A 9,911-nucleotide genomic window follows, 5' to 3' on the forward strand; every position below is an offset into this window, starting at 1 on the left:
ATTGTGCACTCGCACTTTTGCTTCCAAAAACCCTTCCACATATGTGACGCCCAACCAGAGTTTTGACCCTAAACATTTGCCTGCCTCCTACCTTGCTATCCATAATAAAAAAACCATATTTGTGTTTACAAATTGCCCTAACTCCCTTGAGATCATTCTTCACAAACTTAACTTCTTTTCCATTTAAAACGCTATGTTCCATTAGCGCATTTTTAAATTCTTTTAATGAACAGAACTCCATCCCCAATTTGAATTTGAAGGTCTTGTTCATATCATCCGCTCTATACTTTGGAAACTTCCCCCTTTTCAAGCTCACACCGTTATCACTATCTACATCAGAAGACAATTCATCATTATTGTATTCTTCTTTTATGTCATGGTGTCCAACTTGTTCATTAATCATAAATGACCCTTCACCAACATTGCTTCTTTTCCTCGCAATATTCTTCTTCTTTTTCATTCTACTCCACCTTTCCAATACAAGATTAATATTTCTACAATCTTGCTCCATCCTCTTATTCTCAATCCCAAACCCATCATCATCATTTGCCATTATTTCTTTTTCACTGTCATCCATATTTTCTTCAGCTGAAGCTTCAACTTCCCTCTCAACCACATTCCCCTCTTCTTGTTCCTCATAAACATAAGGTTATTCCTCACCACCATAAGCCTCTTCCTCAGCCATTTCTAACTCTTGTACATCCACATTAACCTCTTCATGTTCCTCACCAGCATAAGCCTCTTCATCAGGCATTTCCACCTCTTCTACATTCACATTAACCTTTTCCTATTCCTCACCAACATAAGCCTCTTCTTCACCCATTTCGACCTCTTCTACATCCACATTAACATCTTCCTGTTCCTCATAACCATAAGGCTCTTCCTCAACTATTTCGACCTCTTCTACATCCATATTAACCTCTTCCTGTTCCTCAGCACCATAAGGCTCTTTCTCAGCCATTTGGACCTCTTCCTCATGCACATTAACCTCTTGGTGACCCACATTTACCTCTTCCTCTATCTCGTGTATGTGTCCTTCATCTGCCTCTTCACCAAAAGTAAGAAACTTAACTTCAACTACCTCACTACGAACATGTTGCACATAGATTTTAACCTCTTCGTTATTCTCCTCTGCATAGTTAGCCAAGTAAATTGTTTCCCTATCATCACTCAATATTCTGAGATTGTTCATCAGTCTTTGTTTGGACCCCTTCCACCATAACTTGAACTCTACATCATATTTGAATTCTTTAACAATCCACACTGCTTCAAAATACGACCACCGATCGGGATCAACTCCTTTTATAACGTGTACCTCTCCTTCAACATATTATAGTCCCTTATTGTTAACGAACTTCCCCATGTGATGCAAACACACGTCGAAAACCATTTCTACACCTACATTGTAACATCAACATTTTACGCCCAAATAACACTAATCCTAAACGAAAAACAAAACCAAAAAATTACCTTCCTTGCTTATGCGTTTCTTTCACAGCGACTGCAATGACCACCGCAGCCACACCAAGCACCGCTACCACATCAAAAAACCTAATTTTGCTTCGAGTAAGAATAATTTTTCTTAACTGATTGAAGATAACTAAAGAACCCTATTTTTTCAAGTAAATAAACCCCTATTCCGAGTTTCATAAAAAAATAGAAATGTGGCACACAATTACCATGAAAGTTGGCATCATACGTGACACATCGTTAGTCACCTTAGAGAAAATTTAACGTTGTTGCTTTTTTAGGACTAAAAATTATAGTTTCCTAAAGAAGAAGATGAAAGTGAAACAAACTTTGAAAGAGTGACGAAACCCAAAAACGCATAATACTTAAAGAACTAAAAACATATTTAACCCTAAAAAATATAGTTTCCTATTGCATGATCCCAACACTATTGCGACCTATGCAACAAGTTTTATAAACATAATATATTTTGCTTTTACAAATGTTTAAGCAATCATAATATTGTTTTAACACTAACATGATGTCACATGTTTTAAGAACTCATGCAACATAGTCAGAGTATCAACACTATTATGTCAATTAAGTATTAGTGAGTGATATATATAAATATGAACCATCATTTAGGAATTGTTTCAATCCATCACTCAGTAATATTGATACAAAAAGTTTTTTTTTCACCAATATATGATACAACTAACGATTTAACATTTATCATATGATTAAATATCTTAAAAATATTAACAATATTGTTAAAAATGTTTTCTAACTAATCAATAATCTTTTATATACTTTATATTATTTCAACATTTTATATGTAAAATATGCATATTAGTTTAATAACCTCATTTTTTCACATATCCAATCACCCATCTAATTTATTAGAGTTTCATCATAACTCCCTAATGTACTTATTAGCAAACTTTTCTTTATATACTTCCAAAAATTACACTAAGATTAAGATTGTAGTTAGTTTCCAAATTTCAAACTCTACCAATAATTTTTTTTAGAAAACAGCTAAAGAACAAATGAATAAAGTCCTTAATAGAAAATTAATTACTTATCTAAATCCCTTTACTTTCTTCTCAAAAATATAGTTTGAAGTATATATAGTTAGATTACTTTAGAATTTAGAGATTATGTGCGCAGCTAAATATTTAAAAAGATAAAATTCTAATTAATAAAATAAAGAAGGAACTTTTATAATTTATAACAATTGTATCTTGTATTAAAATAATTTTGTTATGAAAACCTCATGCGTGTTACCAACATTTTTTTATGACATATTTTTTATTCTCTTCAGTTGAGACGAGAAAAATAAATTAGACGGTACTAAAAAAAATACTTTACCCTATAATACATATCATATGATTAATTTTATTTTAGGTTTTCCAAACAATTCCTTTGAACTATGATTCACTTTGTTTTCTTATTACCAAACAAATTTTATAGAGATATATGGCACATGAGATTTTAGATATTTGATATGAAATACAGCACAAAACAACATGAGAGACAGGTGGAATGCTATTATGAATACGGACACCATCTCTCAACAACATTCATTTATTGTCTTTCGGGACACAAATTATTCTTCTTCCCTCATCTAAATTTCAGTTACTCTTTAAATATCTATTTCATTATTATTAGGAAAATAATATATCTTATACTATATTTTAACTTTCTTCACACACACACGTATATGTATGGGTTTCTAACGAGCTTACACCTGGTTTTCAGTTGGTATTTTAGTAATGTGTATCGAGTTTTAGTAGACAAAAATACCAATATATATCATGGATTCTAAGTTTTAAGGTTAAGGGTATTTTAATAATTTTTATTATTAAAACTAAAAAAAACCCTGAAACCCTTAGTCACATCTCTCATTCCTCTGAATCCTTTTTCTTTCATCTCTCTCAGTCTAATCTTTTCTTTGTCATCCCTACTGTAGCCCCAATTGAAAAAAAATTAGAAACACTTACTATTAAACAATTTGTCTTTAGAGTTGAGTCATTGACATATTCACCTTTCAAGATCTCTTCAATTTCACCATGTTCACTAACCTCTCTAATTTCATCATCTGCATATGTTGAATCATCATCTTTAAAAAAACCCTCCAGGCCAATTACCTACCAATTCCTTTGGATGTCATTATGCTTGTGAAAATTAGATAAAATTATATACGACAAAAATTATAAAATGAAAACTCACTATAAAATCATTTTTTTGTAAGAAATTGTTTAACGAGTGTTTCTGATTTTTTTCCAGGCCAATTACCAATTCCTTTGATGCCATTATGCTTGTGAAAATGAGATAAAATTAGATAAGACAAAAATTATAAAATGAAAACTCATTATAAAATCATTTTTTTTTTGTAAGAAATTATTTAACAACGAGTATTTCTGATGTTTTTTCAGGTCAATTACCAATTCCTTTATGCTTGTGAAAATTATATAAAATTAGATAAGACAAAAATTATAAAATGAAAACTCATTATAAAATCTTTTTATGTAAGATTGTTTAACGATCAGTGTTTCTGATTTTTTTCAGTTGGGACTATAATAGGATGACTACTAAAACCCGGTACACATTGCTAAAATGTACCAACTGAAAAACAGGCATATGCACGTTAGCAAACCCCATATATATATATATATATATATATATATATATATATATATATTTGACATGTTCTTAAATATTTAAAAATTATTAATTTTATTTATATATAGTAACATAAATAATTATATTTGTATATTTTATTATGATATTATTTTGATGAATTAAAAATTAATGTTTATATATTTATTTAAATAAAAATATATGTATTATTATTTTTCATGACGTATTATTTATAATTTAATGAAAACATTACTAAAGAAACAATATGTACTAGACATTTGCATGAAAAAAAAGAGAAAAAACTTACATGTGATTATTAAAAGTACTCAGGATAGTCATATGTCTAATCGCTTTTATTACGTAAATAGTTTATTTTCAATGTTCTTTTTATTAATTTGTTGTATAGATAAGGTAATAATAATTTTGTGATTTAAAATATAATTAAAGGAGTTATTTACGACAGTGCAAAATATAGGTCTCTACAAGCCTATATCCTTCAACATGTCCATTAATGTTAGTTAATACTTGTTTGAAAATGTTTAAATGGTAGAAACTAATAATATTTTAATATTTCATTTATCTTCATTGAATATTTTCCTATATAACTATTTCTATTAAAAAACTTCACATATTTTATCATTACACTTATTTATTTATTTATCATATTAATACCAAACAATATATATATATATATATATATATATATATATATATATATATATATATATATATATATTTGTATTTTTTAAGCAGAGTGTACATAAGTTTTCTTATACTATCATTCAATATAAACATCATATTGCATGATAAAATTTAATAATTTTTGATATTGACGATTTTGAAAAAAAAAACTTATCTGTAATTAATTAAAGTGTTACACTTTTGACCGTAGCTTTATTTATTTTAAATAAATCAAAGAAAGCATACACATAACACTTGAAAATAGAGTATGATGTATTTGAAGTAATTTTTTATACTCTTTTATTTATAAATAATTTGCAACGAATAAAAAATTAAGTTACTTAATTGTTCAAAAGTCAGATTTATCTGATATTTTCGTCAAAGACCGTAACTGTGGAAATAACGACACAATAAAAAAGACTCGGTAAGAACGGAGCAAACGAAACGGTCGTTTAGCGGCAAGGCATAAGACGCGTCAATGACGAAAAGGACCCTTCACACGTGTGTCGATAACGTTGAATTTCTCAAGCGTGGCACTGGCATAACACAGTATCTTCCTTAGTCCCTACTTTCCTTTATCCATTTTTCAAGCAAACTTTTCAGACCCAAAATTTAATATAAAAGAAAAGATAAAATACAAAAAACAAGAGGAACAAAACGCGCAACAACGCAACATAGCATAAACATAACATAACACAAAACGCAGTTTCAATTGCATTTCTCTCTCTTTCTCGCAATTTCCATTTTCCGGTAAGATGTTCTCTCGCTTTTTCGTGAAACCTCGAGATCTGCTCTGCCTCGTGAGATTCCACGATTTCCCCTAATTTTTTCTATTGCGTCTGTGTTGTTCGATCTGAAATTGCGTTTTTTTTTCTTTGCTTTTCTTTCGTTAGGGTTTTGATTTGGGTTTCGTTTTTCCAATGAGCGATCACTTGGTGCTGTTCGTTGACCGTCTCGCGCGCCCTGTCCCCGTTGACCCGGTGGCACAGCCGGCGCAGCTTCCCTCCGAGCCCTCTCCGCCTCCCGCTGCCGCGGATGCCACCACAGCCGTCGCCGGGAGTTCCGGCACCGCTCCGGCGGAGGATCGCGTCGAGGAGGGAGGTGATGAGGAGGAGCCGCTGATCCAGATGGCGGAGTGCCGCATCTGCCAGGAGGAGGACGGCGTTTCCAATTTGGAAACGCCCTGCGCCTGTAGCGGCAGTCTTAAGGTATCAATTTGTGTCTTTGGGAATTTTTCTTTTTTTATTTTGAATTTTAAATTTGTTTTGTGGGAAAAGAAAAGTTAGAAAGAAAAGTTTAATTATATTTTGTTAGTTATAATGATTTCTGCGCTTTGGATTTAGAAGTTATGTTGTAGGTTAAATGATCGTTCAATGTGGAAAACTATTTTTAAGGGGTGATATTTATAAGTTGATTTTTGTGTTGATGGTAGTTACTGAGCAGATGCTTGCTTTGACTTGGGTAGAAGGATTTTAGTTTTGTGACTCTGTTATGTATCTGCACTGTTTTCTTTTCCTAGACTAGATGCTGCCCTGGTCCATACATGTTCATGAGATTTTAAATGGGATATGATTTTTGCGTTCTTATTGTTTGTTTTGATTTAAGTTTTCAAAATTTGAAGGCAAAGTCGAAGCAAATCTCTGTTTACAAATTGGTCCAAAAAATCAAACGAGGCTTTTTGAACATTTGTTGGGTGGCTCCTAACCGAAAGACAAACATTCTCTTATTTTATTACTTTACTTTGTTTGTAGATTAGTTCCATGTTTTATTGACAAATGACAGCTAATTATTCATATGAGAAAATGCTCTGTATTCTTTATTTTCTGGTAAATGCATTAATATAGACAGCTTCTATAGAGGAATGAGAAAGAAGGGAGGAGGAATATTGTTATATGTGTCAGGTTCAGTTTCATTTTTCACCTCTCGTTCAGTATTCCTAATTCTTGAACTGTTACCTTTTGGTTTTGTGCAGTATGCTCACAGAAAGTGTGTTCAGCATTGGTGTGATGAGAAAGGAGACATTACTTGTGAGATATGTCATCAGGTATGATGATGGGAAATGATAGGAGAGCTTATTTTAAGTGTATAGCTTTATTAGTTGGACCTAGAAGGGGGCCCCATAAAATTTTTCTCACAAAAGATTATTTTTCTGCCTATGAGGGTGCATCGACAGGTTGATGAAGTATATGTGTGCTTGATTAACTTACTAATTTCACTGAGACATTGGATATGGTATTGAAATAAGTAAAGATAATCAGGACAAGTCCTGTTTAAGATCTTACCCTGAGCTAATAGCCAAAATCCATAAGAAAATAGTTACTCCTCCTATAACCTTAACTGTCATATTTACTTTGTTCTGCTTTTAACACCCTCTGCTTACATGTCCTCCATGAACTGGAATCTAGTCATCTCATGCCCGCTGATTTGAGAACAATAACTTACAACTGCATTTCTAACTATTGACTTCTCTCCTTTATGACACAGCCATCCCTTTTTCCTCTAAATAAACAAGCCATTGGCGTGGCCTTCCTGCAGCAACAATAAGTGTAACATGCATGGATTTAAAAAAAAATTGTATTTGTTTTCTTGATTTAAAACCATTTTATATTCCTACACTTTTTTATGAAAGGTTGAACTGTCAATATATTACAAAAAGGTTGTCTTGACTCTTAATTGTGTTGAATTTGAGATTCGTTCAAGTTCTTGGATGGGAGTTGAGATGCGATGCCTGCTACCCATGTACCAAACATGGGCATCTTGCATTGCAATTCAAGATATTCTGGAGTTTTAGCTGCCTCTACGAGGATGCATTTGTACTGTACACCTTGTTCCATAACCTCCCTGCTTTTGGAGGGGGAGGGAAAACATTATTCATGGTCTAGAATATATAATTTTGTATTTTTAGATTGTATATTGTTCAGATTACTTCTATTAATTTCACCTTTTGGATTGAACCAAATGGTGGCTGTCCCGTGTCTTACTGGAATCCTTGCAATTATATTTTGTGCTTAATTTGATGGGAATTATTTCCTCCTTTTTATGCATGTAACACTCAGCCTTATCAACCTGGGTATACTGCACCACCTCCTCGTCCTAACCCTGAAGAAACTACCATTGATATAGGGTAAGCTGAAATTTTCATTTTGTAAATAATGGTTTTCCATTACATTTTATGTGTATTGTTATTTTAGTAAGTTGCATCGTGGCCATCATGCCTTATTTGTAAAAAATTGAAGCTCGTCCCCTTAACAAGTTGTCAATATTCTTGCAGAGGTGGCTGGACAATATCTGGCACACCTTTGGACTTGCGTGATCCTCGGCTCTTGGCAATTGCAGAGGCAGAACGTCAATTCTTGGATGCTGAATATGATGAGTATGCTGCTTCCAATGCCAGTGGGGCTGCATTCTGCCGCTCAGCTGCTTTAATTGTAAGGCACTAACCCCGTGTTTCTTTCTACCAAATATAATTGTGCTATGGTAATGGATAGCACATTGGATATGGGGTTGGGGAGTGATTGACTGAGCACTTTTTGGATCTTCAAAACCTGAGTTAAATTTAGGTTAAAGCTGTTTGAAAATTTGATTAATTTTTAAGTCCTAAAAGTTACTTTTAAGTTAAGTTTCATTATGTGGCTTGATCTTGACAAGTGGAAGCAATATTAGAGAAGTTCCAAAATTAATTTATGTAAAAGTTTTTCTTGTTTTCTTCATTGAAAAAAGGTCTTTTGATTTTCTAGAGCTATTTATTGTGTTTATAATAGCTGTTATTGAGGAAAGATGAAGCCCAAAATAAGCTGGACCAAACGTTGCCATAAAATGATGAAGCTTCGTTTCATTTAGTGCTGTTATATACTTGACGTGCATTTGTTATACTTTATAATGTGAACAAGCTAGTATGTGGACATGATTTAAAGCCTAACTCTTCTTTTGGATCAGTTAATGGCTCTTCTCCTCTTGCGGCATGCACTTTCTGTCTCGGATAGTGATTCTTCTGACGATGATCCATCCAATTTTTTCTCTGTAAGTGAATTTAGTTTCTTTAAGTTGTTCATATGTCCCATTATGTGTTGATTTCAAATGCATCTGGAGCCAAACCTAATTAGCTCACAATTCTCGTCAGCTTTTCTTGCTTCGAGCGGCTGGATTTTTATTACCTTGCTACATTATGGCCTGGGCAATCAGTATTCTGCAGCGTCGACGACAGAGACAAGTCAGTATTCATTATAGTTATTAATATTTGTTCTGATTTTCTTAGTCAGTCCATTATTTTCAGAATAGTAATGCTATGTATGGTTTCATTTTGGGTTGCATCCAATGTTCGTGTTCATGTGCATCTGGGAAACTGCAATACATGCAGTGGGATTTTCTCCCTTGTATGTAATTTCTTACATTTTTGTATTATATTGTGAAGCAGGAAGCTGCAGCACTAGCGGCAACCCAAGTTGCTTTTGTTCTGCAATCTGGGCAGCGTAGAGGTCTACAGTTCGCAATAGCACCAGGACCAGCCACGGTACACCAGGAACAAGTGTAATTTTTATGGTTCTATGTTTAAATATTCGGAAGGTTTGTTGAAATGCAGTGCGTTTTTACCTTTGATTATCTCAGCTCTAATGTATGTACATGTACATACTCGGGGGATGGTAAAACGATATTCAAGAATCCATTGTTATCAATTCAATTCATCTATATGTGAATGTAACCTAATCATTCAGCTACTATATAGTATGAGATTTATATGGAAAATGACGATTAATTGAGCATATTTGTTTGACGGTGCTTGCATCTAATCATTACTGTGTTTGGAAAACTATGAGAATCAATTCTTCCTTCCAAAATCATATCTGACCAATAAAGTTAAAAACGGTCTGTTTTGTTTTAGTTATGTGGAATTGGTTTTTATACAATTGTAGCATGATGAATAAGTATTGGATTAACTGTTCGTATTCTCAAGTATGCTTTTTTTTCTTTACTTTTATTTTGATTCTTGATAGTTGGTTTTAATCTTTACAAAATATTTATATTTAATAAAAGGATTTTAATAATTATAGAAAAGATTTTAATATAAATATTTTGTAAAACTTAGAATCTATAATGTATGAGAGTACTTTTCTCAATTAAAATTTGATACACTTTAATAAATT

General features: G+C 32.5%; 1 protein-coding gene across 3 annotated transcripts; it reads left to right on the top strand.

Annotated features, from left to right (window-relative positions):
• The first annotated feature begins 5,369 nt into the window (after positions 1 to 5,369).
• On the top strand, positions 5,370 to 9,530 carry LOC124842851 (RING/FYVE/PHD zinc finger superfamily protein). 3 transcript variants are annotated; one of them, XM_047319439.2, is made up of 8 exons: positions 5,370 to 5,520; positions 5,664 to 5,978; positions 6,743 to 6,814; positions 7,827 to 7,894; positions 8,042 to 8,198; positions 8,707 to 8,790; positions 8,891 to 8,980; positions 9,182 to 9,530. In XM_047319439.2, exons 2-8 carry the CDS (start codon positions 5,691 to 5,693, stop codon positions 9,299 to 9,301), a joined length of 879 nt encoding a protein of 292 aa, XP_047175395.1. In that variant the 5' UTR covers positions 5,370 to 5,520; positions 5,664 to 5,690; the 3' UTR covers positions 9,302 to 9,530. The 3 variants fall into 3 exon arrangements, with proteins under 3 accessions (XP_047175395.1, XP_087967252.1, XP_087967253.1); XM_088111126.1 differs by having other exon boundaries at positions 5,413 to 5,570; XM_088111127.1 differs by having other exon boundaries at positions 5,414 to 5,570; positions 9,185 to 9,530.
• The last annotated feature ends 381 nt before the right edge of the window (positions 9,531 to 9,911 follow it).

This window comes from Vigna umbellata, chromosome 3 (genome assembly GCF_029865625.1).
Source record: "Vigna umbellata cultivar VRB3 chromosome 3, Vumbellata_1.0, whole genome shotgun sequence".
In the NCBI taxonomy this organism is placed as follows: domain Eukaryota; kingdom Viridiplantae; phylum Streptophyta; class Magnoliopsida; order Fabales; family Fabaceae; genus Vigna; species Vigna umbellata.

Bases quoted from the DNA above. Each gene is read 5' to 3' on its own strand.
- LOC124842851 (XM_088111126.1), top strand. From the start codon at position 5,526: ATGTTCTCTCGCTTTTTCGTGAAACCTCGAGATCTGCTCTGCCTC. The intron at 6,815-7,826 runs GTATGATGATGG...TGTAACACTCAG, and splicing joins CTTGTGAGATATGTCATCAG to CCTTATCAACCTGGGTATAC. The intron at 8,199-8,706 runs GTAAGGCACTAA...CTTTTGGATCAG, and splicing joins GCCGCTCAGCTGCTTTAATT to TTAATGGCTCTTCTCCTCTT.